Here is a 20,065-nt window from a genome sequence, read left to right as displayed (position 1 = left end):
TCCTTTAAACTCTGCTCGCTGGCACTGGGTCTTTCCCTTGCTGGGGGAGTGGGAAGGGCTGTGCCCTGGGAAATGCAGCGATCCGAAGAGAAAGGAGAGAGTTTGTGCCGTGTTCTCGGAAGCAGCAGGAGAAGCAGTCACGTCGGGAGCAGCGGCGCGGCTCCCCTCCGCCAGCCCTCGAGCCGCTGATCGCAGCACCGCCGAGCGCGGCTCTGCGGGCGCGGAGGTGAAGCGCGGTCCGGCCGCAGCCGGGGCGCTGCGCCGCTCCCCGCCCGTGCTCCGCGCTGCCGCACTCCGGCACCGGCCGGGCTCCGCCGCTCCCGCCGCTCCCCACGGCCGCGGCCGGGCCCGCCGCAGGGCCGCCGGGCGCCCACCCGGCCTCAGGCCGCGGCGGGGCCGCCGAGCCGCTGCCGGCCGCCGTCATGCCAGCCGCCGCCTCTCCACTCCTGCCGCCGGTGCTCCAACTTGGCGGGTGAGCCCTCCCTCGACACGCAGGTAAGGACCCGCTTACGGCTCTCGGGTGGGGGCACCCCCGATGGCACCCGGGCTGGTCGGCGTTCCCGGGGGTTTCGGGAGCTCGCCCCCGGCGTCCCCAGGCTGCTCCGGTGGGATGGCAGCACGTCCGCAGGGAAAGGCAGCCTCGCGCAGAGCTCGAGCTGGCTCCAGGGGGTCAGAAAATACGTTGGGGGCTGTAAAAATGAAAGGCTACAATCTGGAGAAACCAGGACAAATTACCTGGTCAGAGGCTCTGAGGTGGCCAAAATATAAGGATTTCAACCAAAGTTTTGGAGGCCAGATATGTCGGAGCAATTGCAATGACACCTTGGACCCAGGCTGCCTTCAGGACTCCCTCCCCGGTGGCAGCTCAGCCGCTGGCTGAAGTTTGGGGGTGGTTTTCTTCTTCTGAGAAGCCTCAGCAGCCGGCGGGAGCCACGCCACTGCCGGCCATCCGCGGGATGCAGCTGGGCAGGGGAGCAGTCCGGGGACCTCGGCAGACACAGCTATTGACTGTGCCGTGACTTATGCCAACGACACGACTTCCCTGAGCAGCACCATCTCCCTATAGTCCTGAGGATGACCTCCCATTTTGTGTCTGGGGGAAAAAGCCACTCGTTCAGGAGTTTCAATGGGAAGCACTTTCCTTCTCTACCCAGTGCCTGTTTAGAATTCCTTCTCCGAAGCTGCTGCGGGTTTCACAAAAGCCATGCTGCTCTCCAAAACCCATTTTACTGGGCTGCTTCCTTTATTCTGAAAAAGATAAATTCCCCTTTCATTTAGCTTGGATCTGCCACCAGTAGAAACCTTTTTCCCAGGAGGAAGGTAGCACTATATAAATACCAGGGGAAACCGGAGAAGTGGGGTCTGAGCCTGGCTGCCGCCCGCAAGGAAAAAAATAGCTTAGGTCTCTGAGGGATAGTTGCTGGTTACTTTGTAGATTGTCATGAGAAGAAATTACCCAAGCCAAAATGCAGTGACTGCATTTCTCTGGCAAAAGTTTCTTGTGTCATAAAAACAGCTGGCAGAGCTAGAGCTTTGGGGAGCTGAATCCACTTCACTTTGTCTCCCTGAGCCACCGTCAGAGGCAGGTAATAAACACCATTATTAAAGAATGAGTAATTTGCTGCAGCTCTAGCACAGTGAATTTGTACAGCAGATCCCTGCTTTTGCATGGTACCCAGCTCCTTCCTGCCCTCAGCCCAGCCTGCAGACATCACCATCACTTGCAGAGTAGTGACCAAGTACTCAGAAAAAAATTGGCCCTTAAAAATCTCCCTTTACAACCTACAAGCTCCCTGGAGCAAGCCCCAAAAGGGCCAATCCTGCCTGGCCCAGGAGCTTATGGCAGAGCAGTCTGTGGGGCCCTGGCATGGGCATGGGCACTTCAGGCCATTTGGGTTTGTTTGCCCCCCTCTGCTTGTGTTGGGATGTCCTGACATCTTCCCAGGACCATCTTTGACTTCACTAGGTAGTGCAAAGCTCTGCCCTTTCTCCCTCTCTCTTCCTGCCTAGTTTCTGAAGTTCTGGATCTGAGCCTGTGACTGCAGGTACCACTTGCAGGAGCTGCAGCCCCATTGCTGCTTTCAGGGTGGTAATTTCAGGCAACAACTTCAGACAGAATTTCTCTATTTGTAGAGTTGGAGATGGGCAAATGATTGGCTTTTCTAAGTGAAGGGCCAAGGCACAGCATTACAGAGGGAAAAAATCTGTTATAGGTTTCCTCCAAATTGTTCTTCTGTGGCTGTTTCTCTGTCAAGTGAAAAAGGCAGCAAGCCAAACACTTTGCTCAGCCTGGAAGGGAAGGCTGCAATGATCCCCAGTGTTTCCTGGGTGCATCACTTAAACCAGCTTCCTTTTGGAGTAAAACACTTCAGGTACGTTTTGAAAACCAGAGCTGGTCACAGGATTTGTCCCCAAGCTATGTGTCTGGAAGCTCAACAGCTGGTGTGAAAAATTGACCCAAGGCACATCAGAGATTCAATGCCATGTGTGACAGCCACACTGATGCTGCTCCTGAGCTAGGCAGAGGTTTCTCTGCAAATCCTTCCTGCTCTCCATGACTTCCATAGAGGCAGGGAAGGACAAGAGGGTCCCCACACTGCAGGAATATGCTGGGAGGGAAACACCATGAGCAGAATGTCCTCCCTCAGCCCACACAGGACCAACAGTGCAGCTCACCCAGTGCACAGCTGGCTCTTTCAACACACTGTGCCTCTGGATGGGTGCAAGAAGCAAGCTGAGTCATCTCCCAGGGGGGTGTTGTCATGGGCTAGGAAGAGAAATGGGCCAGGAAGAAATGGAAAACATCCATACAGCAAATGAAGGAGCAGTCCAGAAAGCACCTCAGCAAGGCAACTTGACCAGGTCAAGGAAAAGAAAATGTGATATCGTTTTGTAACAGCTTTCCGTACTATTTGGAAGAAAATTTAGCACTATCCTCTCCATCATCCTGGAGTCTGATACAAGTCTGATCATCCATACATCCTGGATGGACAAGGGTTGTGGACAAGCTGCTGCCTTTCCTCTCATTATATTCCTGACTATAGAATAAACCAGTGTGAACTGCCCCTCCTCAAACTCAGAGGGCATGTCTCCACTTGAGTATTGTTTGGCAATATGGAATTTTGGAATATGGAAGAGACTCTCAGCATCTGGTTTGGATTGCACTTTTTGACCCTAGTAATAATTTTAACACCTTGAAGTTTGTCTGGGCCTGCAGATGTTTGCCAGATGGGGAGACAGCAATCCATTCATTTGCTGGACCAGGAAGTCCTCTTAGTGCTGATAATTGGAAACTTAGGGTTTTGAAAAGTAAGCTAGGAAGGTGTCATCTCCGCAACTTAAGTTCCTTTTTAAAGAGGGAGCGGATCATTGGCAGATGAATTAAAGGTCTGAACCACAGAGAAGTCTTGTGAATCCCTATGAGAATCAGGACACAGTAAGCAAGGCGGAAATAGGCCTGAGCTGAAGGCAGGGAGACATGGATAAAATAAACAGGGCAGTGGGGAGAGGAGGGTGCCGCATGCGCTAGCCTTCAGGGTGCTAATGAATCATGTGAGTACGGGGATGTTCTGAACAGAGACAAATGAGCAGTCCTTAACAGACGCTTTACATTGCCAGCTTCAATTGATAAGAGGGGGATTTTCAGGGAGATGTGAGGATGGAGTTAGGTTCTGTGGCTAAGCTGCTCTATCAACAAGCCACAGCTGTGAAGGGGAGGACATCTTTCTGTGCCCCCAACAACTGCTGCCACCTTGATTGCTACATCCCTGTCCCCATTTTGGTCTTGGATGTTGCAAGTCTCTCACCTGGAAGAAAGCCAGGTCCCATCTGCCTGACCACTTCTGTGCTGGGTGTCAGGATGTTGAAGGGAGATCATCCCTGGGATGCAGACCTCCACATGGTCCCAGGCTGGGCTGCAGGGCAGAGGGGAACACAGCTGGTCCTGGAGGGGAGCATGAGGCACAGGTCTGCTCCAGCACAGGGCATTGATGCTCTCAGACTGGTCTCTGGGGACGATGGGGTGCAGGGTCCCATCATAACAGCAGCCATGAACGGCCTGTGGGACCTCATGAGCAGAAGAGCCTTGAAGCAGAGATGATGGGACTGGAGAAAAGGCTATGGGTAAAAGTGCGTACTTGGAGAAGAGCATGGAACCGTTTAGGATAACCATTGTGTTCAGTTCAATACTGGGTATAAACAGTGATGGAGAAAACCTGATGTGAAATTGAGGACTGTAGTCATTAGCAGAGGAAAATCAGCCATGGGCAAAATTACAATCTGCCAGCAAGAGCGTCTGTGCATCTTCCAGCAGCAGAGAGAATGTCTTGATAGTAAACACATCTTGAAGGACCTCTGTGAGCAGTCCAGTGGGATACTTGTTGTCCCCTTCGGCACTCTGAGCAAGGAGCCTGATCTTGGGCGAGGTGTTAGACTGCCTCTGTGCTGGAGGCATTGGAGCCCAGGTGCGAGTGGATTTGGCTCTCAGTGCCTCTGCATACATGGATCTGTCCAAGTAGAGGGCAGAATGCGAATGCCCCTCTCTCCAGAGAGCAGTCTTAGTGTAATTCCTTAGGGCGGTCTTGAGCTGAGGAAGAGAAGGTTGAATCCCAGACGCAATCTGAGCTCATGTTTCTCCAGGATAGTGATTTAGATGCTGTAGCAGGCAGGGGAATTAGTCTCCTCTGACCCCCAACTGGTATTTTTTGGCTCAGATGAGAAGTGAGAGCCCAACAGCTTCCAAAACTGTCTTCACTGGCTAATGCCCCAATGGGCTGGAGATGCTGACAGTCCCTGCAGCGACCACACCTGGGAGTCATTGCCCCAACCCCCACTGCCTCCCAGCAACCCTGCTGGGTCCCCATACAGGAAAGTGAAGAAACTTCTGGTGAGAGCAATCCATCATCTTTGTTTGGGATGCGCCCCTTTAAAGCCCCTCACAGGGGCTTCTTGTTGAGGGTGCAGCAGGGCTGCTGTTTGTTTGGGTGCAAACCCATCAGGAGTGCTCTGAGGCTGAGAGGACTGTCCCGCTGTGTCTGTTAGAACCTTCAGAACTTGCCCATCCCTCATCCTGTCCTGGTCCACTTCCCTGACCTAGCGCCACCAGTCAGGTCACCCACTCTGCTGTGCCTCAACTTGGCACCCATGGCCGCTCTGCTGCCCTCCAGCTCCAGACCAGCCGCAGGAGCAGCCCCCCGACACTGCCCGCTCTCCTCCCTGGTCCCATGTACGCAGAACAGCCTGCACAAACTTCCGGCAGCCGCCTTATTTACTTGTTTGCGTCTCCTGCTTAAAAAAGGGCATGCCGAGAGAGTCCAAAACTGCTAATTTTACACCTAGCCACCCACACAGCCATGTGCTCCAGCTCCATCACCATCCATGCTTCCTTCCCGCATCGCCAGCTCGATGAGCTCTTGCCGTACCTCTGGCGCCTGAGGGGCACGGCGAGGCGCATCCCGGCCAGCTGGGCGAGCTCCGACCCCGGGCCGGCGCCGTGCTCTCGCTAGACGAGCCAACGCCATCCGTGGGGTGTTGGGGCGCCGTAGCTGTCCCTAGCGATTTGGACATACAGGCAGGGGAACCAGGCTTTGCCCGCAAGCGCCGTCCCGGCCCCGCCACGCTGAGGGTCGGGAGTGGCCGGGGCGGTGCGGGGCTGTGCGGAATGTGCGGGACTGTGCGGGATATGCGGGGCTGTTCGGGAGGTGCGGGATGTGCGGGCGGTGCGGGGCTGTGCGGGCGGCTCTGGGCTGTTGGTGCGGGGCCGTGCGGGCGGCTCGGCGGGCGCTGCGCGGCGCGCCGGGGACACCTGGTGGCCGCCTGGCGAGCGCCGGACGCGGCCGAGGCGGGGGACACGGCAGCCACGACCACCCTGCCAGCGCCGCACAGCCTGTGCGCAGGCACGCCCGGACTGAAGCCGGGTGTTGTGGGGATGCCTGCCTGGAGGCGATGGAGTTTCCACGGCTCCCCTGTTGATGATCACATCATCACGGGCAGTGTGTCCAGATTGCTGGCACCGGAGTTGGGGACAGAGAGGGGTGGGCACTCCAGCCCTGGAGAGCTCCTGGAACGGCTTCTCCAAAACCAGTCCGGCTCTTCCCTGCCAGCCCCAGGGGTGGATTTGCTGCTCCCTACCATCAGGAGCAACACCTTAGTTCTGAGCATAGCTGGGTCAGAACACTGCCGCAGAGAAACATTTTTATCAGAGACAATAAAGACCCAGTTTCCATCTGGAAATTGCCCAATTTGACTTGTGATCCTTGAAAAGCAGCCCATCGCATCCCAATTCTCAGAGCAATTTAGTCTCTGTTGGAGCCAGCAGCCCTTTGGTACTGGCTTTCCACCTGTCAGGAGATCAGAACAAGCATTTTATTCACTCCTTTCCACCTCTATCAAACCAGCTGCATCAAAGATGTGAATCAGATTCTCTACATCACAAATGCCTCAGCGATCCTCTCTCTAATACAAGTCCAGGCTATGTGTCACCTTCTTCCTTCCCTCCTGGTCCTCACCAGCTCTTTCCCCTCCAGCAGCTTCATAGTCCTTTTCTTCTCTGTATTGGTGGCCAGGGTTCTTCTCTGTCTGGCTCAGACGTCACTTTGCTTCCCCTGCCCCATGCTTCTTGCCCACCATTTCCCTTCCCACTGCTCTCCACACTGTGTTCTTTTTTTTTCTCGGGTACCATCTCTGCCAGCCCCATTGGGGCCATCATGTCTCACCACCCTTCCCTCCTGCCCTACACTGAGACCTGCCTCCCCCACATCACCCTCTGACCTTTCCAGCCCCCAGGCCACCTCACATCATGCTCGTGCCACAGCAACCTTTCCCAGGAGTGGTGGAGGCTTTGTTACACTCCGGGGATGAGCAGCCCCTCAATCTATATGCTTGTGCTGTGCCCAGGCCAGAAGCAGGGGTGTCAGACAAGCACCCATGGGGGTGCTTCAGCGTTGACTGGAGCCAAACTGCTTTCTGCAATCATGTCTGTGGGGCTGATGAAAGCACTTCCTTCTCCCCTTGAGCTGTGGTTCACCCTGCAGGGCTCAGGGCTGAGACATGCCAGGGATCCATGCTGCTGCATGGGCTCCTATGGCTGAGAGGGGGCTTGTTCCACTCCTGCCAGACACATTGTCCATGAGCTCTCACAGCCATTCCTACCCTTCCCTTTCCCAAATGACAGCTGCCCAGGCAATGCTGTGCCTTTGTTTCCTAACAGCTTCTGTGAAATGGTTTTTTTCTTTATCAGAATCACAAGCTTGGATGCCCTGAGGCAGAGGTACTGTGTCCTGACTGGACCTGGGCCTCTGCTTAGAAGATCCAAAGCACCTCCTGAGAGCTTCTAGGAAGGTCTGGGCTCAGGGACAAGTGCTCAACAAATCTCCTATGCTTTCCTCTTCCATCAGGAGTGGGTCCACATCTATCCTGGGGCTATGGCAGCTGTACCTGGCCATGGTGCTGCTTAATATCGGCTGAACCCATTCACACTGTCCTCTGCCCTCAGGCCAGCCAGGGCATGGCAATGCAGCAGGACACCAATGCCTGAGGCCACCGACCTCCCCTGGTGCTGTCCTGAAGGGGAAAGCCTTCAGCCAGGGTGGGCTAACCTTCTCACTCTGGAGTCTGGGGACATGCACCACAGCCACAACCTGCTAATGAGCCCGGGAAGCAAGGCAGAGTGTTTGCTTGACAGGGCAATTAAATGATGATTGATTCCTGGAACAGCTACTTAATTCATCATTAGCTGGCTTATCATAGCCGGCATCTGTGCCAAGAGTCCCTCTGAGAACTGCCTCAGGGGATGTGGTGTGGAGGTGAGATCTGTGAAACACAAAGCTAAATTTGCTACCTCTTTATTTTCGTGCCTTATTTTGGCTCATTTTACCCAGTACTTGCCTTAAGAAGCTGAGAGTACACAACACAGCTGTGCATTTCCCACTCTGCTGGGGACTGCTGCAACCAGGTTGGGGAGTGTGGGGGCCCCGCTCAGCCAGCTGGCTACAGGAGCAGCCGTGCACAGGGGGAGGCAGTTCAGCAGGGAGCCAGCAGCTGTCAGGCAGCAGCAGAGCTGCAGCAATGTTTCAGCTCAGCAGGGCACTACAGTCTGCCTCCTCCCAGGTGTGCCCAAGTTGTGCCTGTATGATTGTATGTGCATGTCCTCCCTGTGCACCTAACAGCACATCTGTGTGTGCATCCTCCCTGTGCACCCAGCAGCACATCTGTGTGTGCATCCTCCCTGTGCACCCAGCAGCACATCTGTGTGTGCATCCTCCCTGTGCACCCAGCAGCACATCTGTGTGTGTGCATCCTCCCTGTGCACCTAAAAGCACATCTGTGTGTGTGCATCCTCCCTGTGCACCCAGCAGCACATCTGTGAGTGTGCCTCCTCTCCATGCACCTCCACATCTGTGTGTGCATCCTCCACATCTGTGTGTGCATCCTCCCTGTGCACCTAGCAACACATCTGTGTGTGCATCCTCCCTGTGCACCCAGCAGCACATGTGTGTGTGTGCATCCTCCCCGTGCACCTAACAGCACATCTGTGAGTGTGCCTCCTCCCCGTGCACCTAACAGCACGTGTGTGTGTGCATCCTCCCCGTGCACCTAGCAGCATCTCACCTCCATTTCCTGCTGCCAGTACAGCCCAGACCAGCCCAATGGGGCTGATGGAGATGCATTCTATGCAGTCTTGCTGGTAATAAAGAGAAAATGGCCACTCTTTGACAATTTTGTCTTTTACAGCTTTCTTGCTTTCACCTTCTGACTTCATTCCTCTTTCCCCAAGCTTGCTTATTAACAGGCTTTCTTTCTCACCCGGCTTATTTTATTACTAGGCTTCCTTTTTTAAGTCCCTGTGTGGCTAAATTCCCTGTAGGATTCAGATAACCCAAATGAGGTTTAGGGACAACTGCAGGGCTGGTCTGACTCTCTTCTTCCCTGCACGTGTGCATGCAGGGCTGGTCCTCACCCTCTCTGCCATTCCCTCTCTAATGTCATCTCTAGAGGCTTGCTGGCCCTTGCCTACACCTGGAAACCCAGACCATTCAGTACACGGCCTCTGTGTGATGTGCTGATCTTGGTGACTGAGGAGTGGGAGGCATTGCTAACCCCTCTGGTACTGGGATGCTTTCACATCTTCACCATTATTGGAGAGGAAGGTTTCAGCCTGGCTGCTCTCCAGCAGGGCTGAGCACACTGCTGCAAGCGTGTTGTGACACTGACCCTCATTGTCCCCTCCCCACTGCTAACAAATGCCAGGGCTGGGCACGAAGGCTGCAGTTGGTGGCTCCCTTGCTTATTTATCAGAAGCACTGTGAGATTTTCTTCTGCCCTTTTCCCCTTGTCCCTGCAGTCTCCCAGGGAGAGCATAAGCCCCAATGCCCAAGAGTGGAAGGCAGCAAGGAAAAGAGACTTTAGTACAGGTAAATATTTTTTAGTTCCAGAGGGTACAGGACTAGCACAAGCTAAATCATTTTAGCTGTAGCCCTGCCCTGTCCACGCTTTGTGCAGCAGCTCCAAGTTCCTGGCTCTGCTCTAAGGACAGCTCCAGGACAATCTAAGAGACCAGGAAGGTTTGAGCTCACCCCATTTGCCTGGGATGAAGCCTCAGCCCTGCCCAGCCCACATTCACTGACTTCCTCATACTTCAGGAGTTTTTCCCTGTGATTTCTTTTGATACCCACACTGTTACTTTTCCAAGGTATGTTCACCCTAGGACATTTGCTGCCTGCAAGCCCTTGCTGCCTCTTCCCCAGAGCCCAGGTCAGTGAAACATCTCCCACTAGCCCTTCTAGCATCCTTTGAGACTCAACAGAGTCCACGTCCAGCAGCAGTCCAGCTGCACAGATGCACTCTTCCCATACTGCTTCCCTGGCACATCCCAAACTGCCTTTTAGGTTTCCAATTCCTCCCAGCCCCTTTCCCTTCTTTCCCCCTCCCACTCTGTTTCCCAGTGCTTGCTGCTGTGAATGTATGGCTTTTCTGTGCAGCTCTGCTCCTTCTCCAACCTGTTGCTGAGGACCCAAAGTGAGAAGCACAGCAGCTTCCACACAGGCAGCACCTGCTGCCCAGGGGCCAGCAGCCTGCCTGCTGTCTGTCTGCTGGTGTTTCTCAGCACATTTGGAACTGACTGCCTTCAGCAGCTCTCAGCAAGATCCCATTCCTTTCTACTCTAGCTTGCTGCCAGAAAAAATTTCTTGAAATAAGGCGTGGATGCTGTACTAAAACTGTCAATTTTCCCTTGCTAGTGCTGGGCTCCTGCTTTGGCTGCTGCTCTCAAATGACACTTGGTGACTGGTCTTTCCTAACAGTTTCGTTAAAAAGGAGGTTATTTTATTAGAAATCTTATTTACGTGTTAAGGTAAGCAAAGAAGAGGATTGTGGTTTCCTTGTCTGAAAACTGGGCTGTAGCTTTGAGCTTCTCTGTGTCTGTGCAGAAAATAAAACCATCTTTGCTATAAATATGCATCCCCCTTAAATATTTTGAAAATACTTAATGGCCATCTGCTGCACGAGCCACTACCAACTTTATAAGTGAGGTGAGAGACTGTGGAAGGCAGGGAATGGTTTTAGAAAGGGAGAAGTGAAGGGCATTCACCAAAATGCACAGTGTTTTAGCAGCATGAGAGGGCTTTCCTGAGTTCCATTTTCCTGAGCAGATTTCCAAAATGTGATGACCACTCCCCAAACAAAGCCAATGGACAGGTCCATTTAAAACCATACATGGCTCTCCATCTGCATGGTGTGGTAGAGTTTGGCCAAGGAAACAGGACCACTTGGGCTTTTCAGTTTCTAAAGTCTTCAGTTTCCCTATTTATATTTCCCTCTTGAGATTTAAAGCCAAGATGATATGCTGTCTATCAGAAAACCTAGTGCACCTCAGAGATTCTTACAGCAGGAGGAAGTGTGACCCTGCTGCACAGCATCCTGCAGAGGAGTCAGTGACCCAGGTCTCTAAGGAGAACAAGAACATTTGAGGTTGCAAGGCAATAAGGTGGTATGGTCTGGGAGCTGGGAAAATGCTAAAGAGAAAAAAAAAACTGGGGCTCAGGTAGTGAAGAGAGCAAAGTAATTGTTTCTCTCTCCTGAGAATGCTGATATTTCACTGTACTTTTCCTTTGTTCGAAGGTGGGTTGGGAAGCCAAAATAGTAAATGCTCCTCTGAAGGAAAGGGGTGGAAATATTTCAGCTGAAAAATTTTCATGGGAAAAAAAAAAGAGAGCAGTACAAGCCTTCAGCACTCTGAAATGGAGGAAAGGAGAGGGAGGTGAATTTCCCTGAGGAAGAAACCCATGTTGACATTTGTAGCTGAGGATCTCCGCTGGACTCAGCATTTTCTGAAGCTGGTGGCCCAGAGCCAAGGCTGGCTGGCTGCTGCCGTACCCAGGGGTGGAGCTGGTTTAAACAGCACTTTGATGTGATGGATCATTGACTCAAAATTTCATCATTTCAAAGTGGACCAAACCCCATGGAGTCTCCCCTTTAATGTCCACGTTTCTGTTCCTCCTCACAGCTGGCTGAGCATCCAACACTCCCACCCCAGCCTAAACACCACCTCCGTGTCCTCACAGCAGGCCCCTGGCTTCCCTTGGTGGGGAACTTGCCTCTCTTGCCTCAGCCCCAGTTCAGGCTTGGATGAGTCCTAGAGAATTTCCTATTCACCTGAAAGCCATGTATGTGTAGTGTCCAGTGGGATATAATTCACCACACAGCCCTCTACTTTGGGAAGTCAGGGAGGCTCCTTGAATGATTGTCAGTCTCTTATCTACTTCTGTGCTGTCAGTCATTGTCACAGCACACATTATGAGCCAGCAGAAAAGATGCAGCAGATCCTTTCCTGTCAGGCTGCACATGGCCAACTTAAGATGCATTATAGATACAGCAACTCCTCATGCTAATCCAGCCTGAATCAGATAACCTTACTGCAGGGTTGCATCCTTATCTTGCTACCACCTGGGGAGATAGCATTCAAGCTGTGCAGAGGTGGGGAGGGGTCTTGTTTTCTCCAGCATTGCCACATTTGTCTGTTCCCACTAGCCTCTTGACATCGGCTGTGCTTTTCTGCTCCCTCGCCTTGCTGAAGTAACAGCCTACTCCTCCCACCCCCTCTGCTCCTGCAGGATCTCCCCAGCACCGCCGGCAGCATGGAGAGCGTGCGTGAGCTCCAAAACCCGCTCCTGGCCAAATCCAATGGCCACCTTCGCAGCAGCTACTCTTACCACCAGCATCACAGCCAGGACTACCCCAGCCATCGCTGCCAAGGGAAACTGTATTCCTACATATTTCAAAACACTGGTGGTGCCAGGACTCACCAGCTGCTGGATGCCAGTTCCCTGCAGCTGGCTGTTGAAGCTTTGTACGGCCCCAGTTTCATCCTTGTGAAGGATGAGACTGCTCTCAAGGCCAAGGACAGCAAGATGGAAAGCTGCGAGACCACTTTTACAGAAAGCAAAGAGTCTTCATCTGAAGCTCCTGAGGGGCAAGAGGCACAAGGGTCCTGCCTGGTAGAGAGTGACATCCGTATCCAAACTGTTTCCTATGAGGTGGAGGAAGAGGAGCTCCAGGAGTATGAGGTGAGCTTGGACAGGTAGGATAGCACTAGACTCCTATGGTCATTCTTTCTGGACATTGGTTCAAATTCTTGATAATTTATTCTCCCTTCTTTACCCAGAACTCCCCCCCAAATCCTACCATCTCCTGCCTCACCAGCCTCCCTGTGCACTCAGTATTTCTTCTTCCTCCTTATCATTTCTGGTCCTTTTTCCTCACTGCTGATCTCAGAAGGAAGTCAGCTTCCCTAAGAGAAGCCTGGCTGCCTGCTGCTGGGAGCAAAAGGGAGGTGGGTCTCTGCAGGACCCTTGGGAAATAGGAATGCTTTGAGAAGGGCAGCCTGCCGCTGCTGGGGCACTCAAACTAAAGAGAAACAGCAATTCTTGCATAACAGCAAAATTCACATGCATGATGGCAGCAGCTAAGAGAAAGCTTTATATACATATAAAGACAGGATGAATCCTGCACAGGAAGAATGAGAGCTGACAAAGCAGCCTCCTTGCTGTGCTGTGCTTGAACAGTGGTGCCAAGGCTGGGAAACAGCATTCAGGATCTTGAGAGGTGGGAGAGGGTCTCAGAGCTCACTGGAGCTGATGCCTGATGACCCAGCACAGCTCTGCTTCTTTTGGTGTGGGTGACAGAGCCTGTTCAGATGGCAGCAGGGATGTCCCCACCTCTGCGTCCCTTCCCCACCAAGACACATCACCTGCAGGGTGGTCTGAGGCTGGCCCAGCAGTGCCCAAAGGCAAGAGGGCTCCCCACAGCCACTGAGCAGTGACTCACTAAGGGGACAGAGCAGGCTGCCCTGCAATGGAGGCTCCACTTCAAATGCTTTCCCTCACTTCCTAAATTAGTTTAGCAAGATATTGATCTCCTAGACTCTAATGGGGATAAGTCACTCTGTTTAAGTTTGTTTAAGCTGACAAAGAGTCAGTTCTGCCAAAGCTAAAGATATTTCAGTTTAAGACTCTCTTTAACGCAGGGAAATCCCAGACCCCCAGCATTTGCTCTGGCAGGGAGCCGAGAATGCAATTTGCTGAGCTACATTGTTCCTCAACAAACCATGCTGAAGAGTCAAAAAATATTTTTAAAATTTACTCCTTGAATTTGCCAGTGGGAATTGTATGAGAACATGTGATGGGATCAGGAGAGAGTGGGAGCTGGGAGGCGGGGTGCTGAGATGCAGCCTGCAGAGGGCACGGGGAGGTGGGCATGTGCTGAATCCATCTGGTTTTGCAGAGCGACTCCTCCAGCGACAGCGAAAGCGAGGATCATTTCCTGATGCTTCCCCCCCGGGACCACTTGGGCTTGGCCCTTTTCTCCATGCTGTGTTGCTTCTGGCCCGTGGGGATTGCTGCCTTCTACTTCTCCCAAGGGGTAAGGAATCCCTTTGCTTGCCTGCATGTGCCAAGTGCTACAGCAAGGGCCCTGAAAGCCTCAGCGGCCCATGGAGGTGACCAGCACCTTTCTGAATCTAATCTCATCTCTGTGCCATGGCGTTAACTCCGAGGGTAGAGACAAAGGGTGCTCCTGGATGTCTCCTCAAGTGTTATGGGGTTGGAACCCCTCCACTTCTGGTGTGGGTTACTGGAGGTCAGGCTTTTCCCTTGGGTTTTGTGGCTGTTATTTAGGAAACTGGGGCTCCTCTTGGCCCCTTGCCCAGCTTCTGACCCTCCAGCCAGGTTCAGGAAAATGACATTTTCCCACCTGTCCTCCCATTCTCCAGTAATGTGAAGGTTCTACACCATGGCCCAGACTGAGGCAGCTCATGCCACAGGAGCCAGGCTGCTCTGGAGGCTGGAGGCAAAGGGAGCTTGGTGTCCATATCACACTACAGCTCCTCTCTCGCACTTGTTTCTGATGCACTTTGGCTGACCTGTGGGAGCCAGAGCCAGGCTGGCAGAAGCTGGAGAGGTAATGGCCCTCAGGCTGCAGCAGCTCACAGGAACTGTTGCATCCCTGAGGACTTAGCCTGGAGCCTGGGCTCACTTACATTGCTGTTGACCCAGAATAATTCATGCAGAGCCACAGGATTTACTCTACATTTGCATAGATGCTGCTGTACCAAGAATAGATGGGAGGAGGCATTAAGAAGTTAAATCAAAAGGACAGGAACAGACGTGGAAAAATATGAGTTACTGACACAGAGTTGGTGAGAGGTAGGGGAAGCATTAATTGATTAGGACCCCAAGGAGCAGTTGATTTCACCTTTTTCCACATAGTGCAAGATAGCACAGTGCACTCTCCACGTGGTGATGTTGGTGGGGCAGTTTATATCTAGTTCCATTTTCTATAACTACCCCCTTTGTTCACTCACTGAGGCAAGGACCATATATTTTTTGGTGTCTTTGCACATTGAGTGCATTGATGCCCACCTGGCAACTTGAACTCAAGCAGCAGGTAACAAGAACATATTGGAATATGCCCTGAGCACTCAGAGAAGCTTGAAGTTGCCATCCTTTTCCAGAGAGATAAGGATCTGTCTCCACTGCTGGTTTCATCAGCCCTTCAGCAGCAAATCAGCTTTAGCTGAAAACCCCATGCAGGAAAAATCAGGTGGCAGCACAGCTGGACCAACAGACCATGCCATCAAGAGTCAGCTCCCTGAGCCTAGGCAGTTCCAGTTACATCTCTGTATAGGGTGCACTGGTATCTGGTCAGTACCACACAGCCACCGCCCCATGCACTGAAGTCTCACACGAGTCCAGCCACCCACTCACAGCTCTGGCTGTGTGCCCAGATGGGTGCTTTCAGACAAGTAGCTGAAGCCCATGCTTCCCGTGGAGGCAAAATCCACAGGGAAATGTGTGCAGGTGGCACTGCTGTTCTGAGCCCTCCCAGACTGACAGACACCTTGCTGTCTGCTCCCAGCCTCCATGGGGTGCAGTGGCCAGAAGCACTGACTCAGTAATGAAACAACTGCATGCTGGTTAAAGGCCAGGTTGGTACACCTGTGAGCAACAAGCATTTCTTCTCCTTCCAGACCAGCAAGGCTGTCTCCAAAGGAGATTTTCATCTGGCCAGTTCAGCTTCCCGCCGAGCTCTGTTCCTTGCTGCGCTCTCCATCACCATTGGCACAGGAGTGTACATCGGGGTGGTGGTAGCACTGATCGCTTATCTCTCCAAAGGGGGCCACGTGTAGCTGCCACCTGCATGTCACTGCCATCCCTGGCCGCTGACCCTTCTGGGATTGAGCTTTCCTGAGGAGCACAGAGCACCGGTGCCTGCAAGGGCTGCTTGCACAGCAGGGCCCCAGCATGGATGTCCTGTGCAGGTTTCGTCCTCTTTCAGACAAACAGTAGACCCCTGTTCTCCCTGAGGCTGTGGCGTGCGACCATCTAACAACAGGGAATTGAGCACCAGCCTGGCTGCTGGGACAAGGAGGAGCACATTTGCCTGGTGGAAGATGTGCAGGAGAAAAACCACACGCTGCTGCTGGGCTGGTGCAACCACCCCAGTCGGGGGCTACAGCTTCCCTTCTCAGCCCTGCAGCTGGGAGATCCATCACTTGCCCAGGCCTGGCCCATGAAGGGTACACACAGGGAGAAGAGGGGGTATGGTGCCAGGGAATGACTGCTGCTTCTTCTGGGAGGCCAAAGTCCTGGTGGGGTCTCCAGACTCCTGTGATGGGGACAACATTCTCACTTCAGTGCCATGGGGTGGCCTGACCCCTCAGCTGCAGTGAAGTAGGAGGACAGAGCATGGACAAGACCAGCAGGCATGCTCTCTGCATCCCTCTGCAGACAGACCCCTGATCCACAGGAGAACATCCCAAGGAGGAAGGCAGGCTGGTGGCTGCACACCATTTCTCCTATTGTTGGCACAAGCTGGTAGAGACAGCAAGGTTTTCTCTGTGTTAATAGTGACTGCCATGATGATCCCAAGTCAGAGCCCTCATAAGGTTGCCATCCCAGAGTGCTGAGCCGCCAAAAGATTTGTAATAGAAATCTCTATCTAAGAAGTGTCCTGGGAAGGGTGCTGGCCTTGAAGGATTCCACTCCTTGTGCTAGGTCAGGGCCCTGCACACAAAGAGGGATGGAAAGAAACGGCTGACTAAACCTCCAGAATCTAGGGTGGGAGTGCTGTTTGTGAGGGGACGAGATCCAGAGAAGGAGGAGACGTGGAAGGAGCCTGAGACACAGGGTGTCCTCAACACGCTCCTTCCCGTGCCTTAGAGAGGGATATCTCCACCCATACAAAAGCTTCTGATAACAAGGAAATACCAAGCAACCCCTCTCCCCCAAACATCTTACTTTTGCTTATTGGTATATTGTCACCAACACATTAAATGCTTCAGAAGTGGGTATGAAGGCAATGGTTGCCCCAAAGGGCTGGCGTTAAGAAGCCTTGCCTCACCCCCCACTCTCCAGCATCCACCTTTGACCATTCCTCCTCTCTCTGGCTCTCCTGTTGCCTCTTTTCCCCACGTGCAGGAGACTGCAGGCAGACTCTGGGCATCCCTCACCCCCTTCCCAGAGTTTCTGGGCAGGGTGCAGCCAGCTTTGCAAGAGATGCAGCATGTTCCTCCAGCTGGGTGCCATTCAAATGTACATTTCATCCTAAAGAAGCATGTTAATGTCTGCGATTCCCATTGTACTTGAGCCATAAAAGAGAGAAGTGCATCAGAGACCTGTACAGAAGCTGGTCTGAAAGTTCCCATTATGTTTTTTAACATGGAAGAACTAATAAAAAAAAGCAGGAGAAAAGACTCTGTTTATAATAATGTGGAGCTGGCTATCAAAGAGGTGAGGTTCACAAGAGTGCCGCACTCACTTAAACCTGGAGGTGTTTATGCTGTTCCTGAAGCAAGTTATAATCTAGCTGGTGTCTGGGTATCTTGGAGGCAGGTGTATTTCAGTGTAAATCACAGTGAGCAAATACCACCAAGAGCAGGATAGTGGTGTAGGCTTCTTTTTCCCCTGTGTCGTTGGACAAAAAATAGGGACAGACACTGGAGCATCTGTGTGTAGTAGAAGCATAAAATCTGCTTGAAGAAGGGCAGAAAAATACAAACATCAGGAGGAAATAAGCAGATCTTGCTTCTGATGGCAGACAGAAAGGCAAAATCTGCAGTGAAGGGATGGCATGTCCAAAAGGGATGAGGTGGCCTTAGAGAAGAGTAATATGGGGGAGACTCACCTGGCACCCATGTGATGGTTTTCATTCCCCTCTCCTGCATGTGCTCAGCGTTCCTGGATGTCCATCCCTCCAATGCAAGAGCATTATTTCAGGAGAGGAGATGTCTGTGGGTGCATCTGCAGCAGGGGTGACCAGCCTCACCACCCCCAGCTCAGTGCTGTCCCAGCTAAAGCCCTCCTCATCCCTCCCCTTCAAGAACCCTGGAATCAGCAGCGGTGGAGGGTCCCTGCTGATTCTGGTCGAGACAAAATTATTTGGGCTGCCAGACCAGAATCTACAATAAGATACAGCATTTGCTTCTGAATTTGTAATTCTTCCAGCTGGTTCCCTCCAGGGGCTTCCAAGGGGGGGGGGGGGGTCCAGCAGTCTTCAGCCCACTTGCCACGGGCAATCCATGCCTCTGAACCCCAAACTGCTTCTTTGTCATTTTTAAATTGGAGCTGCATGGGGAAGGAGCGGGCTAAAGGGCCAACAGAATTAGAGTCTTTTCCACTAATAGCCTGAATCTCTGATGAACTTGTCAAAGCGGGGGAGAAGGGGCTGTGCCAGAGCATCCCTAAGGGGGGCATTATGCAAATGCAGAAATTAGTTGGAAACAGCCTGAAGGGAAACATGTGGAAATTTAAATCCAAGGAAGAGCATGATCGCTGCTGAATAACTTATTATAAACTCACAGTGTCTGCTGTAGCTGCCTAAGCAGAAGGGAAGGAAGCAAAAAAGCAACAAGACACAGCAGTCACGGAAGGTTCAAGCTCCAGAAATTTGATTGAGCTTAAAAAAAAAAAAATTAAATTAAACTACCAGTGGGTGAGGAAGTAGTGACTCTTCATCCCCTTCCTCCTGTCCTCCCAGAGAAGGGTCCCTCTCCCAGCCAGGACCCTCAGCTCAGCAGCAGAGCTCTGTAATGGTCCAGATCTCATTTGGGGGAAGGAGGAATAGCCTCAAGTTCTGGCCTGGCAACATGTCTAGCTCAGAAAGAGGGAATGGAGGGAGCCTGGCAGGTCACTGCTGTGGGAGGTGATGCGAAGGGCAGAAAGTGCAAAAATGATTTTTGTGTAGAGGGGCGGTGACAAAGTGAGATCTCTGGTGGCTGAGGAGGGAGACTTTGGCATCTCTGAGATGGGAGTGGAGGAGGGTTGGTAAAACAGTGACATCCTGTAATCACAACCTTCTGTCCTTCTCTGCATCCCAGAGCTTTCTAAAAAATAACCACAAGTGTTACTGAAGAGTTCCATGACACAACTCCCTCTTCTCCATTCATGATTGGGACATCTGTTTGTAACCAAGCTCCCCACCAGATGGCTGCAGGTGCCTGTCCCTGAGAACACAGGTACTGACTGGCACCCTCAGCAAAGGTCTTTCAACCCCCTGGCCTCAGCAACCCTGTACCATCACCCTCCTCCCCACTGCTCCCCAGATGCCCATGTCCTGACTCAGTTTCCCCACCAACCTTCATCCTAAGCCAGTGACACTGAGTGACAGGCATGGACAGTCACCAGAAAGCCCATTCCCTGCCCCCTTCCCCAGATCTGTGCACAAACACTCCTCTCTCATTTCACACACTCTGTGGCCTTTGGGTTGCCAGAAGTGCCATGACCAGGTGTCACAGATACCCTCCTTCCTGTGAGGACAAGAACTTGGGGACCAAGCCTGCCCCACTCCCTGTACTGGTTGAACATCCCCTCCATCCCTCCCGTGCCTTGGAGATGCTCCTTGCTTAGCCAGGAGCTCAGAGCAGCACTGTCTGAGGTACACTGGGATTTTGTTTCTTTTTGCAGCAGTGGTAAACACATCTTCTAGCTTGAGCTCCTTTTGCAACCTCCACAGCATCAAGGTGAGCACTTCCTGCAGGCCTTTCTCTTCAGAAACAGCTAAGACAGGGTGGGTGAAGCCTGTGCCAAGGGTGGGGGTGGCCTTTGAATCCTACCTCCTTCTGGGATGCAGCCAGGAAGAAAGCTGCTGAGGAAAGAAGCACCAGCACCTCAGCACAGATCTGAGCAATCAATACATCTGAGCTGTCACCTGCTCTGCTGCCACTGCTCACCCCTCAGCAAGTGCTGTGGTGTGCCAAAACAGTCTCACTGGCCACAAACAGGAGCTGGGAAGTACTGATGGGGGCTGCTGGGATGAGGCCATGCTGGATCACACTCCTCTGCCCACAGGGATGGCATGAGAGGATGGCAAAAGGGAAAAAACCTGGTGTGGTTGTAGGGGACTCACAACCCCTGTGGGACACTGTCCCCAGCCAATGGGATCCACTAGGACACTGGTCCTCCTGCACACCCCCAGCCAACCTGCCCCTCCTTGGGGTCAGCAGGTGATGTGGAAACTACCAGAGCAGGATATGGGGTGTCCCTTGTGCTGCACTCCCAGCACCCTCACTCCCTGG

The 20,065-nt window shown here is 52.7% G+C and overlaps 1 protein-coding gene across 1 annotated transcript; it reads left to right on the top strand.

The window, feature by feature from the left end:
* Nucleotides 1-215: 215 nt before the first annotated feature.
* Nucleotides 216-17,233, top strand: SYNDIG1L (synapse differentiation inducing 1 like). Its single transcript, XM_030239710.2, has 4 exons — nt 216-495; nt 12,108-12,560; nt 13,777-13,914; nt 15,521-17,233. The coding sequence occupies exons 2-4, from the start codon at nt 12,132-12,134 to the stop codon at nt 15,677-15,679; spliced, it is 726 nt and encodes a 241-aa protein (XP_030095570.2). The 5' UTR covers nt 216-495; nt 12,108-12,131; the 3' UTR covers nt 15,680-17,233.
* Nucleotides 17,234-20,065: the final 2,832 nt, after the last annotated feature.

The sequence above is a fragment of the Serinus canaria genome, chromosome 5, assembly GCF_022539315.1.
Source record: "Serinus canaria isolate serCan28SL12 chromosome 5, serCan2020, whole genome shotgun sequence".
Classification (NCBI taxonomy): Eukaryota; Metazoa; Chordata; class Aves; order Passeriformes; family Fringillidae; genus Serinus; species Serinus canaria.
Note: the sequence above shows the minus strand (reverse complement) of the source record. Positions and strands in the feature narration are given on the sequence as shown.